This window comes from Pongo abelii, chromosome 18 (genome assembly GCF_028885655.2).
Source record: "Pongo abelii isolate AG06213 chromosome 18, NHGRI_mPonAbe1-v2.0_pri, whole genome shotgun sequence".
Lineage (NCBI taxonomy): Eukaryota > Metazoa > Chordata > Mammalia > Primates > Hominidae > Pongo > Pongo abelii.
The window spans coordinates 21,632,475-21,648,908 of record NC_072003.2 but is presented as its reverse complement, the minus strand read 5'-3'; the positions used below and the strand labels follow the sequence as shown (position 1 = coordinate 21,648,908).

The following is a 16,434-nucleotide window of genomic DNA, read 5'->3' as shown; positions in this document are numbered from 1 at the left end:
CGCCTATAGTCCCAGCTACTCAGGAGGCTGAGGCAGGAGAATGGCATGAACCTGGGAGGCGGAGCTTGCAGTAAGCCAAGATCACGCCACGGCGCTCCAGCCTGGGTGACAGAGCGAGACTCCGTCTCAAAAAAAAAAAAACTAGTGAAATCTAAGTAAGCTCTAGGTTAGTTAGCAATGTCTATTTCCTGGTTTTGTAAGACGCTGTCATGCTGGATCAAGAGGACACTGGAACTCTCTGCTATTTTTGCCACCTCTTGTGAGTCAAAAATTATTTCAAAATAAAAAGTTTTAAAAATCCAAAAAAGCCTTTTAAACAGTAAAATAAAATAAAAATAATCACTTTTTTAAAAAGCTTCCAGGAGGAAACACCAAAAACCCATCCCTTACCTGAGAACTGGGAATCAGCGCCTTCCACCAGTGACCGCCCTTGACCAGGTCAACTTCACACAAAGGCACAGAAACTTTCCCAATGACACAGTGGCGGGAGAACTTATCAAAGTCCACCACGGTCAGGAGCAGGGTCCTCCTCTGGGCCTCCAGGAAGGGGATCTCGAAGGTGTAGCGCTCCTCAAACACGGGCTTCTGGGTCTTGCGTTTGACCCCGGTCTGCTTTGAGTTCTTCTGGTCCGGCAGGAGACAGATCTTGACGTAGGGGTTGGAGTGCGCCATGTCCTGGCGCGAGCCGTCGTGGGAGATGGGAGGTGGCAGGTCCCTGGCCTCGATCACGCGCACGGTGAGGTGGTTGTGCAGCAGGTCGTACTGAGTGCTGAAGTGCAGCATGCCCAGCTGGTACTTGGACAGGATCTCCTCGTCTGTCAGAGAGTCCACGTCGTCGTTGTTGGAGTCGAGGGAGTACAGGTGGGGTTCGAACTTCCTGAAATAGTCGTCGGGGGTATAGGTCCGTCTGAGCACCGAAGGCTGGATGGGCTCCTTCTTGGCGCTGAGAACGCCAAACTCGATGGGTTTAATATCGATGAGTGGAGAGCTGGGACGTCTTGACTCAAGACCTGAGAGCCATCAGAAGTAACAATGAAGACAGCCACATATGGGGCAGACCTGGGCCACTTTGCAGGTAAGCAGATTCCTGCATTGTTTACTCTGCTTCAAAATGACCTTTGCCATCTTTCTCCACACTCTTAAATACTCACTGATTCTGTGACAGATAGTTTGGTGGCACTATTGTCACCTTGCCATCATCACAGCAGCTAAGTGCCAGGCACTACTCTAATGGACTGTGTACATTACATCATCTCATATGTGCAATCACAACCTTCACATCCCCTTGAATTATTAGATAATTACTATTATCTCCACTTTATAGATGAGGAAACAGAAGCTTTAAGTAACTTTCTGAAGGTCACACACTTGCAAGTGGAGGAGCCAGGGGTCAGGCTGGTCTAGCTGGCCCCAGAGTCTGGCTCTAACCATTATCCTATGATGTCTCCACTTTAAGAGAGTGAGCTCTGGGACCAGAGTGCCTGGGTGGAATTCCATCTCAGCCACTTACTCACTATTCATGTACTCATTACCAGTGAGCCATGTGACTCCGAGCATATTCTTTTGACTCCCTGGAACTCTGTTTTCCCATCAGTAAAATAGAGTCTATAATGGCACCTACCTCAGAGAATGTGGTGAAGATTCACTGAGCCAGGGCATGGAAAGGGCATGGCACAGAATGTGCCCGTAGCCACAGACCAATAAATGGCAACGACTGTAGTTCTTCAAGGTTCATATTCAAACCTCATCGCTTACGGGCCGCCTCTCTCCCTTCCATGAACCAGCAGAGTGCATTGATCTCAAGTTCGTTATTCCAACCTTTGCACATCCCTCTCTTCTAGCAATGAGCTCATGGCATTCTTGCTAATTGCCCAAACAGCTGTCTTTATGAGACATTTACCAGAGGCACGGGAGGTACTCTGACAGATGTATGCTAAATGGAGATAACCTGTGTTCAGAGCTGGGCATGAGACTTAGAAATTATCTAGGCCCACACTGTCCATAGAAAGATAACACAAGACAGAAATGCAAGCCACACATGTAACTTAAAATGTTCTGGCAGCCATGACTTTTAAAATATGCCAAAAAAAAAGGGCAAAATTCATTTAATTTTATTTATTTGTTTATTTTGAGACAGAGTCTTGCTCTGTCATCCAGGCTGGAGTGCAGTGGTGGATTTCGGCTCACTGCAACCTCCACCTTCCAGTTGCAAGTGATTCTCATGCCTCAGCCTCTCAAGTAGCTGGGACTACAGTTGTATACCACCACACCTGGCCCATTTTTGCATTTTTAGTAGAGATGGAGTTTCATTTTGTTGGCCAGGACTCCTGGCCTCAAGCGATCTGCCTGCCTCGGCCTCCCAAAGTGCTGGGATTACAGGCATGAGCCACCGTGCCCAGCCTGCAAAATTAATTTTAATATTTTATTTAACCCACTATATCCAATGTATACTCATTTCAACATGGAACCAATATAAAAATATTTTAGTGAGATACTTTAAATTCTCTCTCTCTTTTTTCTTTTTTTTTTTTTTGAGACAGAGTTTCATTTTTGTTGCCTGAGCTGGAGTGCAGTGGTGCAAACTCGGCTCACTGCAACCTCCACCTCCCAGGTTCAAGCAATTCTCCTGCCTCATCCTCCCAAGTAGCTGGTATTACAGGCATGTGCTACCATGCCCGTCTAATTTTGTATTTTTAGTAGAGACGGGGTTTCACCATGTTAGCCAGGCTGGTCTCGAACTCCTGAGCTCAGGTGATCCTCCCGCCTCAGCCTCTCAAAGTGCTGGGATTACAGGCATGAGCCACTGCGCCCAGCCTTTTTTTTTTCTCACTGTCTTGAAAGTCCAGTATGTATTTTGCACTTACAGAACATCAGTAAGATTCAGTCTCACACCATTTACATGCTCAATAGCTACGTGTGTCTAGTGATTGTTATACCAGACAGCACAGCTCTAGACCAGACCTCTCATTTTACAGACGGGAAGACTGAGGCCTAAAGAAATCCAGTGCTCCCTCTGTTTCACTACTTCATGCCTTTGAGCTCTTTTTTTTTTTTTTCCTACTTTTTTCTTTTCCCTCTATCCCCAGGAAAGGTTGGACACCAATTATCTCCACCTGAATGGATTTGTTTCATGCATTTGAAGCTTTTCCCTCTGTTTGGTGAATTTCAGACATCAGTTCACACAGACCAGAGATACTTTTGTGGAGCAGAAGGAGGTTGGGAGCCTCTGGGTGTTTGTCCTCCTTTTTCCTCCTCGCCCAAATCATGTCGTTTGGTAAAACACATATGCCACACAACACAGTGGACAAATTGGGTGGTCAAATTTGATGGCCACACATACATTTTGTTTAGGCTTAAAAGTAAGAATGTTTCACATAAAAAAAACCCAGATTGCCAACATCTCTTTACAAAGATCAGACAATACTGGGCCCCCAATCCCATACAGCTACCATCGGCCAGAGCTGAGTAGCAGACACCCTGTCTCCCTTTCAATGGGGCATTCGATTTTCAATTGACCGAAGTCCCCACCCTGCCCTAGTAACTCTCCAGACAGAGCGGCAGCTGCCATTTGTCACTGCACTCAGGCAATGTTTATCTCTATGCAACCTCTGCACTTGGCCACTGATGCAACCCGCCTAGCTCCCGAAGTCACCAGAATTGACAAGCCCTGCTATATAATATAGCCACACTCATCTTTCGGAATCTGAAATGATATACACTGACAATGTTAATCAATTCAGCCAATTCAATCAAACTTAAAATTAACAAAAGCAAAAATCAATCAAAATGATTTATTTTGATCAAACTCAGCAGCAATCAGGTGTGATGCCCTCCTCTGTCACACCGTCATTATCTCTCTCTCGCCCTGTCTCCTGGACTGTCATCCCACTCTGCCGCCCTCCCCCAGCAATAACACTGCCCTTCATGACTCTCCGTGGGAGAGTGTCTGGGAAAGCCAGCCAGGGCCCCCAGAAAGGTAAAGCAGAGATACTTACTCGAAATCCTCCGCGTCAGGCTGTATGTAGACTTGGATGTGTCTGAGGACGAGCGTCTTCCATCCGGGGAATTGGTCCGTGGGGTCAGCGGGACTTCGCTGGCCGTGTGGACAGAGTCACCATCCTTGTCACTGCTCCGGCTGGCCATCCTATAGGAAGGGAAGAGGTCTCAGTAGCTGTCCAGGGATCCCCGGGGACTGGCATCTTCTCTGTCCCTTGGGGGTTAAGACCCACGATGAAACCGCTCTCAGACTCATTTTATGCAACATGGAATAATGCAAATTTGAAACAGTGTGGTGTCCTTAAACTCTCAACAACGTCTTGCTTTTTGCACAAAATGTGAAATGATATGAAGAAATATTCCCCAATTTAGAACAATCTGTCAAGAACTTGCATAATTTCAAAGCTGGGGTTGGGCGGAGAGCTGTGTAAACTTAAGCTGTCGCCACGTGGGGGCGCCACTTTGGCTCAGTGCAGCCCGAGACCTGTCAATCTCTAGTCTGGAGTGAACCGTCTGGTTGTTTTATAGGCATCCAAACTTCTGCTTTTGGTTGCAAGTGTCCTGGTATTTCAACAGTCACTGTGTCTATAATTTAAGATCTTTTAAAAATATCCTATAACAATGTCACTCAAGGGTTCTTTGCGTGGCAGAAATGGCCCTGAAAATCAACAATTTCTGAACAGAAGTTTGATGTAAAGAAATAGCTATAAATTAGCAGCAGCCGTGACTCAATGTGCTCCCAATAAAGAACTGCTGAGAAATTGGGAAGGAGGAGGTAGGGGTGGATGGAGAAGGAAGACGATACAGGGTAGTCATTGAGAGAACCGCTGGGGCTGAACCCTGGCTGGGTGCTGGGGCAAGTCTCTTTCCCCTCCCGTACCTCCATTTCCCCATCTGTAAAGTGGAAATATTGACAGTACCCACATTATATGGTGGTTGTAAACACTGAATGAGTTAACACATATAAAATGCGTAGAGGCCGAGCATGGTGGCTCACACATATAATCCCAGCATTTTGGGAGGCCAAGGCAGGAGGATCCCTTGAGGCCAGGAGTTTGAGACCAGCCTGGGCAACACAGCAGGACCCATCTCTACTAAAAGTTGGCTGGGCATGGTGGCCCACAACTGTAATCCCAGCACTTTGGGAAGCTAAGGCAGCAGGATCACTTGAGCTCGAAAGTTTGAGATCAGCCTGGGCAACATGGCAGAGCTCTGTTTCTACAAAAAAATTTTTAAAATTAGCTGGGCATGGTGGTCTGTGTTTGTAGTCATAGTTACTTGGGAGGCTAAGGTGGGAGGACTGCTTGAGCCCAGGAGTTTGAGGCTGCAGTGGGCTATGATTGTGCCACTGTACTCCAGCCTGGTGACACAGCAAGAGACCCTGTCTCAAAAATAAATAAAATGCTTAGAACAGTGCTTGGTTGTGTAGTAAAAAGGTGCTCAATACATCTTGAAACATTTTTTATTGATTGATCAATCAATTCATTGATTTTTTTTAAGAAACAGCGTCTCACTATGTTGCCCAGGCTGGACTCGAACTCCTGGGCTCAAAGTGATCCTCCCACCCTCAGCCTCTTGAGTAGCTGGGACTATAGGTGCATGCCTCCATGCCCAGCTTAGTTGATATTATTACAGCTGGGGTGGCTTTAAGATCCCCCCCAATACTCATAAAGCTAGGTAAGGATGCTAGAGGGATGGGAAAGGAGGTAGAAAAACAGCTGGTGACGTCGTTTTGAGACTGATGCCGCTAATAACATGCCCCTAAGCCATAATGGCTGTAGATTTATGCCTTCCGAGGCTGCATCCCCCGCAACTTGACATTAAAGCCTATGGGAAAACTCATCTTGAAAAATGCAAGTTTTGAATGCTGTGAGGTCTTCAGACGCATCCTGTGCATGAGATGAGACTGATCTGATGTTCTTCAAAAGTGTTATCTGGAGCTAGGTGTGGTGGCTCATGCCTGTAATCCCAGGACTTTGGGAAGCTGAGGTGGGTGGATCACTTGAGGTCAGGGGTTCAAGACCAACCTGGCCGACATGGCGAAACCCCATCTCTATTAAAAGTACAAAAATTAACCTGACTTGGTGGCACGCACTTGTAGTCCCAGCTACTTGGGAGGCTGAGGCATGAGAATCACTTGAACCTGGGTGGGCACGGTGGCTCACGTCTGTAATCCCAGCATTTTGGGAGGCTGAGGCGGGTGGATCATGAGGTCAGGAGATTGAGACCATCCTAGCTAACACGGTGAAACCCCATCTCTACCAAAAAAAATACAAAAAATTAGCCAGGCGTGGTAGCAGGCACCTGTAGTCCCAGCTACTCGGGAGGCTGAGGCAAGAGAATGGTGTGAACCCGGGAGGCAGAGCTTGCAGTGAGCGAGATTGCACCACTGCACTCCAGCCTGGGTGACAGAGCTAGACTCCATCTCAAAAAAAAAAAAGGAGAATCACTTGAACCTTACCCAGTCTTGGGTATCCCTTTATCGCAACACAAAACAAACTAATACAGGTTGGGAGAAGGATGAATAACTAATTTGCACCACTGTTAAAAGGCAGAACCCCAGCTAAGCCAGTTATGCTAAACTCTAAACGGCACACACACCCAATCGCCAAGTGGGGCCTCTCTGAGAGGCCTGTAAGAGCTCTGCACATTGTAGGCATTCAACATGTGCTTGTTCGACAAACAATCAACCAACTTGACTTTAATTCACTCTTCAATGAGGGTCTTTCTGGCATTGCTTCAAAAGGCACCAGTCAGATTTTGCAGTTTTCCTAATCTTCACCAGCCCAGCCAGCCAAGAAAAGTTGGGGGCCCACAGGACATGAGCATATGTGACAATTAATGTTGTGTCCCCAAGATCACACGCAGAGCACACACAAAGGGCCAGCTCATCTGCCACGTGCCAGTCCACAGAGGCAAGTCCCATGGTTCTTGGCTCAAATGTTGCAGTAGGAACAGCACTGCAAAGCCCATACACTTGACATTTCTACTTCCTGTCTGTTTGATAATATGCAGCTGCCCACTTGGTAAATAAATCTGGGGAAAACACAAAGCTGTAAATTTACTTTCTGAATGATTTAGCCATCTTCCCTTTACAGATTTCTCTTACCGTTTTGCATTATGCTGAGTGTCAAAACTGTATTAAGCACTGCCCAGTGTTCAAAAGAGACCTCATTCATCCTGGGAAGCACAAAGGTCATGCACAGCTGTTCAGTCTGTAGACTGCACAACCCTAGGTGGTGCCATTCATAATGGCCACCATGTGAATGGCGCCACCTGGAGTTTTGCGGTGTATTGGCCCTGCTGGGAAAGTTCCAGTCCACTTCTCTACTAGTGGCAAAACCAAAAGAAGTGTCTTCCCAGAGGGTCCCAGCCCCCTTGCCCCTGCTTACACAAAGGGTCAGCAGCAGTCAAGGCAAAACACAACTGTCCTCCAGCTCAGCATGAGAACCTAGGCTGTGCATCTGTAACACTCAACATTTGGATATCTAGGGGGCAAACAGGTACCTGGCTGTGATATTCAACACCTATGAGGGGTCTCCGCTGGTATAGAAGAAAATCCAAATTCCTTACTCCGGCATTCAAGACCCCACTCAACCTGAGCTTGCAGGTTCCCCCAGCTCTTCCTAGATGTAGTTGTGGCCTGAATCCTACAGGTGTGTGTAGAGTTGAGATTTTTGGTGAAAGCAACTCATTAATCAAGCGATAATTCACAGCTGGGTGCCGTGGCTGTCATCTGTAATCCCAGTGCTTTGGGAGGCTGAGGTGGGAGGACTGCTTGAGGTCAGGAGTTTAAGACCAGCCTGGGCAACACAATGAGACCCCTATCTCTACAAGGGGTGATGTCTGCCCACCTCTCTAGTCAATTTCCTCCTCTCTAGTCACAACACCCCAATTGTCTATTACAGGGGTCTGCAAACTACAAAGCCAAATTCACTGCCTGATTTTGTAAATGAAGTGTTAATGAAACACAGACGTGCCCATTCATTTACTGTCTACAGCTGCTTTTGCATAACAATGGTAGAAATAAGTAGCTGCAACAGAGACCATATGGCCCATGAGGCTAATATATTTATTATTTGGTCCTTTAGAAGTTTGCCAACCCCTGGTCTAATAGTTTAGTTCATGTGTTTCTGGTGGAAATGACCATTTCCCTGGTTTCCTGGGTGGGCAGGTAACTGGCATGATTCTAGCACCATTTCCTCCAAGTGAAAGTTATTGGTACATAACCCAAGCCAGGCTAATAAGAGTCTTTCCTGGTTTGGTTTTGTTTGTTTGTTTTTTATGCAACGGCAACAGAATGCAAGTCTATTGCTGCCACATGGAGAAAACAAGCTTAACAATGAGGCCAATACAGAAGAAACAGAGAAAGAAAGAGAGAGAGAGAAAGGCTCCGATGACATGATTTCTGCTCCTGGATCCAGCTATGCCTGAAGCCATCATTCCTGATTCTTTCATAACAAGGCCTTATGCAGGACTGTCATATATGGAATGCAGGGTGTAAATGCACAACTCTAGGGGGCAACCTGACTTACATACCTGCCTTACCTCCTACATGAGACTGAAAATTCCCTGAGCATGGTCACAAGACCCTATCTAGCCCTGTGTATACCACAGCGCCTGGCACGCTGTACTTAAGAAATAACTACAAAAGGAACTGAGATTAACTTTTCAACTGATGATTGGCACTTTCAGGATGCAAGTTCTGCCTGTAGGATAGTCTGTTAGTCAACAACTTTTTCTGAGTGAACAAGAGAGGCAAAAATCCCTGCCCACATGGAGATAGCATTCTTGTGAGCATAGCTTTAAGGACATCAGATGGACTGAACTAACTTCTGCTACATAGACCAGTAGAATCCTTTTTTTTTTGGAAGTCTTGCTCTGTTGCTCAAACTGGAGTGCAGTAGCATGATTATAGCTCACTGCAGCCCTGACTTGCCAGGTTCAAACGATCCTTCCAACTCAGCCTCCCGAAGAACTGGGATTACAGATGAGAGCCACAGTACCCGGCTGTGAATTATCTCTTGATTAATGAGTTGCTTTCACCAAAAATCTCAACTCTACACACACCTGTAGGATTCAGGCCACAACTTATGAATAATGAATAATGGAAGAGTTCTTTAACATTGTGTTTATATCAGTTTAATTAATCTCTATTGATACCTAATACTGACAGAAATAAATGCTTATAAAACTTTTACTCTGTGCTAAGCATATTATATGCATATCTCATTTATTTATGTATGTATTTATTTTTGAGACAGGGTCTCATTCTTTCCCAGGCTGGAGTGCAGTGGCGCAATCACAGCTCACTGTAGCCTCAACCTCCTGGACTCAAGCGATCCTCCCACCTCAGCCTCCAGAGTAGCTGGGACCACAGGCACACATCACCACATCCAGCTAATTTTTTGATGTTTTGTTGACATGGGGCGTGGGGGGGGTCTCTCTATGTGGCCCAGGCTGGTCTCGAAATCCTGAGCTCAAGTGACCCACCTGCCCTCAGCCTCCCAAAATGCTGGGATTACAGGCATGAGCCACTGCGCCCAGCCAGAGTTACTTACATGTATAATCACCAACAAAGTATCAAGCATTCCTAACTACTTTTCCACATTCCAAATTCATTGACTCCCTTCAATAACTCTGAGACAAATACTATTCTTTTTATCATCCCATTTCACAGATGGGAAATCAAGGCACACAGATATCAAACCACTGCCCAGGGTCACAGAACTAGAAATACTAGTTGAGACCACAGAGCCTGGGTAGAGAACCATTTTGCTCTGGAAATATTTGATACTTGCTTCTAAGAAGAGAAAATGAGAGGCCTGAGGCATGAGCCCCCAACTTGGAGGGAAAGATGGGACACCAGAGACTTTTGGAATCTCAGGCCAAGGACTGAGCTGAAACAGCGCTGCCTCCTTCCACTCTGCCAGGCTCCAGCTGTGGGTCCTGGCCGCTGTCTGTCTCCCTCTCTGGGCCTGCCCCTCTGAATCATGATAAGCTCACTTGATGACTTCTTGATCCTTCCCAGCCCCGACCTTCTTGACTGTACCCAGGCTCTCTGACCATGTCCCTCTCTCAGTCATGGAGAGGTGGACCAGGCACGTGGCTGAGAAGCTTCAAAACTGCGTTCCCAAAATATCTGAGCGACTGGCAGATGGAGATGTTGTATGCAGGCGCGGGAGGAGAGCGAATTAGAAATAAAACGAAAGATGCCAGAGAGAACATAAACAGCGTTGGAGGACAGGATGGAGCCTGGAGGTGCTTTTCTGCTTCCCTGTTTCTGAAGTTCTTGTTCGGAGCAGCAAAAAGGCACTTGTTTGTTCATTCCGTCTACCCATCCATGCAACGGATATTTATCGAGCTTTTACTATGCGCAGGCCCTGGGCTGGGTGCTAGGGAATCTTGTCACGCTGACTTGGATGGAAACCCTCAGAATGCGGTCACCCCTGAAGAATATAGAGACTCACAGATCTCCTTTTCTGCTTGGAACAACACTCCACGTGACTAAAAATGCCCACACGCTTAGCATTACACGGTTCATATCTCAGAAGGCCCGATGTGCCACTAGGTGAACTAAAACCACACCACCAGCTGGTCTCGCCAGCTTGCCGAACAAAATGAGGGGTACAGAACATATTCCCAGTCTGCAGCAAAGTTGTCCCTGGAAACTCAGCCCGCTTCTCTTTCATGCCCCCAAATCCTCCCTCCCGTGGCCCAGACCCCCAACCCCCCTTCTCAGAAAAAAGGAAAAGTCTTGAAATTGATTTCAGAGAAGTTCAGAGCAGTTTTACTTACAGCCAGGGCGGGGTCTGAGCAGGGAAAGGTCCCAGAATTTCAACTTCATCCTCACTTGACTGGCAACAGCTGGACTCGTAGCACTTCTGACAGCAGTGCCGGCAGGTCCATCTGCACAGCAGCAGATCAGAGATTCTAGAAAGAAAACCCTGAGGCCATTGGGGGAGGTGGGCGGGGTAGGGAAGAGGAAGAGGAGAAACAACACCCAAAATTACAAGCAGCCGATCTTGGATGAGAAATAGACATTCAGGAGTTCTGGCTCTGCTGCTCAGCACTTAGAACAAAATGTTTTCCATTTCTATTTACCAACTGCAGGCACAAAGATAGCGAACATCAGCTCGCTGGAGCTGTTAGTAGCAAGCAAAACATTTGCAGGTATTTTCTTTTGTAGTTTATGTGAACGTCTTTCTTGACATGTGGGTGGTTTATACAACATCATAAGGGCTATACAATATGTTCGAAACACAATGAATATTACTGTGTCTTCTTGAGAGCAGGGGAAAAAATATTTTTAAAAAATCTCGGTGACATGAAACAGACAGAGATAATCAAACGGAATCAGTAGGGGTGGAGAGGGAAACTTGTCTTGTCAACTGGTGTCTTTTCAAAACCGGGATCTCCTTTCGGTAGAAAGGAATAGAAACTGTGCTGTTATTAACACCAGGTTATTGTTGAATATTCAATATCCCCACAGCCCCACATAAGACTCCAAAATGAAAGTCAGGCATTTCTTGATTAGAAACCAGACCAAACAAATCATCAAATGAACCCACCTCGTTTAATGGTTCCAACTGCCCTTTTAAGATCCGCGATGAAGCCAAGGGCGTAAGGGAACGAAGGGGTTAAAGAAAGAGAGACAAGACCAGTTTAGCAATATTCCAGCAACTCAAAAAAAATTTACAAAAAAAAAAAAAGCCCTGCATATTTCCACTTACCATCCTGGGAAGGGAGCTGACTTCCTAACATCCTAACAAGGTGTTGCTATTTTCAGGGCTGCTGGTAGCCTCCTGGTTAACCAACACCAAATAAATGGGAAACTTTAGCATTTCGATTTGATTTGCACCGTATGCTGTTATGAATCAGAGCGGGTGGATAGATAGTCATGCTATCCAATGCAGCCACACTTCAGAAGAGCAAACCTTCCTATACAGAAATAGCCATGAAGCCAACTCAAAAGGACATGATTAGCTAACATGCAGGCAGGCACACAGTGGATGTTACTTGGCTCCCCCGCCCTCCTGGAGGCCCTACCTTCCGATTCTGCTCCAATGGTGATGGTGGGGTGTTTCCTATCACCACCCACAAACAGAGGGAACTAAAAAGGAAGCCCTAATCTGGTCCTCTTGAGGAAGGAGGTCCTCCCTTCCTGTTGTGGCCCCACCCCGCCTCCCCATCTTCGTCTCTCAGTTTCTCAGGGCACAGACTCCCTCCTTCTCTTTAAGATGGTTTTCCAAATGGGCCAAGTAGACTAGATAGGTTAGAAGTACTGCATCCCAACCTCGGGCATGTCCCAGAGGTGAACTGAGGTGGGACTCAAACTCAGAACTTTGAGTCCCACTTTCAAGTCCCTTTGAAGAGGGAGAAAGTTATTATCTTTTTTCCGATTCTCCTTCAAGGAGGAGAAAGTCTCGATTTGGTACCACTACGTGTTAACATCTTTTACCACTTACCAATTTCCACCCTCCCCCGTCCCCTTTCTTTTAAACAAAGAAAGTAGATCTTGTCCAGAGCCTTGGAGACAGCCACGTCCACCTAGAATTCAATAATGTGGCATTATTCCCATTGCGTTTATTCTTCTAGTTGCCTTCTGCCATGTCACATGATCTTGGTTTCCTATGATATTAGTGACATAATGTTTCCTTTTCATATGATTTTTTTTAAAGTAAAAATAAAAATGAGCCCATTTATAGAAAAAAAATTAAGTTAATAATAGCATAGTTAGGGCTGGGCTCGGTGGCTGATGCCTATAATCACAGTACTTTGGAAGGCCAAGGCGGGTGGATCACCTGAGGTCAGGAGTTTGAGACCAGCCTGGCCAACATGGTGAAACCCCTTCTTTTCTAAAAATACAAAAAATTAGCCAGGCGTGGTGGCAGGCGCGTGTAATCCCAGCTGCTGGGGAGGCTGAGGCAGGAGAATCACTTGAACCTGGGAAGCAGAGGTTGCAGTGAGCCGAGATCGCACCACTGCACTCCAGCCTGGGCGACAGAGTGAGACTCTGTCTAAAATAATAATAATCATCATCATTATCATCATCATAGAACAGGTGGTACGTGGCTTGTGAAAAAATCAAAATCCTCGAAGTGGTAAGGGAATAACAACAGCTTGGGAAATAGTCAAAGGCACTTATCACAAAGTCTCTAAAGCCAAAACTCAAACCATACACAGAACAAGACCCAAAGGTGCTGAAGGGCCACGCAACAAACTGAGCCAGGAAGTACTAGAGTCCTAGTCTCACCATCGGCTGCTCATGTGACTTGGGCAAGTCAGGGGGCCTCTCTGAGCCGCGGTTACCTCTTCTTTAGTGAAAAGGCTACTCTATACCTCAAAGGTGCGCTGTTGAGGTGGGACAGGACACTGACTATGCAAATACTTGCGTGCGGTCCAGCTGAAAAATAAAATGCACCCTTTCTGTGATGAGAATCAGATGATTGTCAAGACCTGGTGGAACCCAGTAGGCACCGCGTATTGTCCCGGCAGGTACAGCAGGGCACAAAACAGCAAAATATTATACCCTCATAGGGCTTACATGAAAAAGTGCTTTAGAATGTTTAGGATAAAATGATACTTTTTCATAATAATCCACGACCATTTTCTGAATATAGGGAAGCATTTCCTAGACATGTGGTGGTCAAAAGAGGCCATTTATGAAACCAAAGTGAACAGAGACAAGGCCACCTCATGGCCCTGCTGAAAAACAGCCTCCCCAGCTTTCTCAAAGCCCAGGTGCAAGGTAAGTGTCAAGGAGCAGAGAGAAACCAAAGAAGATGAAAGAGGGTGCCCTGACGTTCCCAGGCATGCTGAATCTTTCTGGCATTGGGTCTCCTGGGCTCACATGTTTGACACCGATGGAAGAGAACCAATTCACACCAGAAAGAAAGAGGAAGAAAGACAACCCATGCATTCTAAACAGAGGTTGGCAAACTAAGGCTCGCAGATCAAAACCAGCCCCGCAGCCTGTTTTGCTACAGCCCTTGAGCTAAGAATAATTTGTACGTTTTTAAAAGGTTGAAAAAAAAAAAAGATGAATGCCTCTTGACTCGTGCAAAGTATACAAAATTCAAATTTTGGTGCTTGCAAATAAAGTTTTATTGGAACACAGCCACGCCCACTCATTTACTACTGTCTATAGTTTTGGTGCTATAGTCAGAGTGGAATAGTTGTGACAGAGACCATGTGAGCCTCCAAGAGAAAAAAAATAGTATCTGGCACTTTACAGGACAAAAAAGTTTAACACCTTGTTCTAGAAGGAAAACCAACGTCACTGGGTCATTGTCATATGAGATGCTTAACATATCTAACATATCTACCACAGTCCCCCCTTGAGATCCCACCTTGACCCCTAAGCAGCTGTGTGGCCTTGGGCAAGTCACTTAATTTCTCTGTGCTGAAGGCAGCCATTAAGAACCCCAGGAGCCGGTAATCGTGTTCATTTCTCACTAAATTGCGCACTCAGAGGAGCAGGAACTGTGCTGTTTTCCTCACTGTATCCCCAGTGCCAGCACTTAGTAGGCAGTCGCCCAAGTGTTTGTTGGGCGACTATTGAATAGCCCCTGGACAACATTCAGCACACAGTGGGTGGACAGTAATGTGACCTTCATTGAACTTGAAAAGAGAAACTGGTGATTCCACGAAAGGGAAGCCAATCCAGGGAATCTAAGGCAGGAGACGAATGGAAGAGGCTCCGCCAGGTGACACAGCACAGAGTTCCCGGCGGGCTGAAGCGTCTGAGGACACGATGAGGGGATATGTGACCCAGAGGGGAATGGGAGGACCAGCAGCACCCCCAGCTGTGGCTGAGGGGACAAGATGTGAGCCAAGATGCACCCTGGACGTGGGAGTCTGTAAGCTTCTCTGCCCAGCTCAGAGGCGCCAGCACCAGAAGCAAGCAGCTCAACGGGTCTCACTGCGGGTCTGCCTGCTTGACCTTGGCGCTGACCTGCGGTCACTTCCCTTCTCGCAGAGGAGAAAGGTCTTTTCATCAAGAAGCCCGGCCCACCCCTCCGCCCCCTCCCCCCAAAAAAGGCTGCTTAGAAATTATTTCAGAATTATTTCAGCCCAAGGATTCTTGGGGGACGTTTCTTCAAGGTGAAGAGGGTCCACATCTCCCAGATCCCAATGCAGCGGAGTAAAGTAACAGGCTCCCTTCTCTTCACCAGCGCGCCTCTGGCCTCCGGGTGTCCCCCACCCCTCAGCACCCAGTGCCCGGGAGAGACGACGTCCTTGTCCCTCCTGGTCGGAACAGCTGCCTCAGGCTCGCTCCGCCGGCCAATTAGCCGGAGCCGTCACCACGGCAACGGCAGCTGGCGGGCCGGGCGGCTGGCGCGCCCCGGGCCGCCCTCCCCACGGCCCCTCCCCTGGGGTGGGGTGCCAAGGAGAGGGAGGGGGCAGGGGAGAAGAAAAGTCCGCCCCACCCCCCATTCCCTCCCCAAGAGGCAAGGGCGCGCGTTGCAGAGTACACATAGGACCCTCCATCCCGCGGTTTGGGGGTCCCCAGTCTCTCCTCCCGGGGCGCACCCCTGTTGCTGCACAGGTTGCCCGCGCACGGGCACCCTTTTTCTCCAAGCAAGTTTGTGAGAGCCTAGCCGTGGGCCCTCTCTTCCGCGCGCTCCCAGCCGGAGGGGGCGCGGCACCCCCTACCCGCACCCCGGACCTTGCCCCCAGCCTCAGCCCTACCTGGATGTACGCCATTTTCGCCCGCGCGCACTCACTCCGGCCCGGGCATGGCGCCGCCACGGCCACTTTGCCCTCGCCAACAGCGGAGGGGGAAGAAAGCAAAGGGGGAAAGGAAGAAAAAGGCAGCCGGTGGCCCCAGACGTGACTGGCGTGGCTGATGAGCGGCGCCCGCCCCTCGGTCGGCCGCCCCGTCCTTGCCTTTCCCTGCGTTCCGGCTCTCGGAATCGGGGCCGCCTCCCCGGTTCGGAGAGATCGGGCGCCCAGGGCCCCCGCCTCGGCCTCCCTCGCTGTCCCGTGCTACCCCCCGAGGCGCTCCCCAGGCTGGAATAAGGCCGGGGCGCCTGGGCAAGGAGCCCGGGGCAGCTGCGGGGACTGCAGCGACCCCAGCGCAGGCGGGGCCGGAGACGCTGGGGCCCGAGCGCGCGGGAGGCGGGGGAGGGGATGGGGATGGGGAAGGGGGTGGGAGGGGGCGGTACACAGGTCAGCCCATCCTGCTGGCACGGGGGCTGGCACCTACCGAAAGCAGCGCCCCCGGGGCAGCCGTGGAGCCGAGGGGACACAGTGCAGCCTGCCATGAAGTCTGCAGCAGGGAGGGTCCTTCCCATCCAGCCCTCTCCCCAAACTGGGTTGGAAAAACTTTATTCCCGCCCCACCCGACGCGCCTAGCACGGTTGCGGTGAGGCTTGCAGAGGCTGCTTGGATGGGAACCTCAAGTTAAGGTGGGCGTAGGGCGTCCCAAACGGA

General features: G+C 48.4%; 1 protein-coding gene across 5 annotated transcripts in view; it reads right to left on the bottom strand.

The window, feature by feature from the left end:
* SYT17 (synaptotagmin 17) overlaps positions 1-16,118 on the bottom strand; it is a 100,956-nt gene extending 84,838 nt beyond the window's left edge. The window contains exons 1-5 of one of the 5 annotated variants that reach the window (XM_054533144.2): positions 15,691-16,118; positions 11,568-11,585; positions 10,795-10,943; positions 3,996-4,144; positions 391-1,010 (exon numbers count right to left, since the gene is read on the bottom strand). In XM_054533144.2, coding sequence (XP_054389119.1) covers positions 391-1,010; positions 3,996-4,144; positions 10,795-10,943; positions 11,568-11,585; positions 15,691-15,705 — 951 coding nt within the window. In that variant the 5' untranslated portion in view covers positions 15,706-16,118. 5 annotated transcript variants of the gene reach the window in all.
* Between the last annotated feature and the right edge of the window lie 316 nt (positions 16,119-16,434).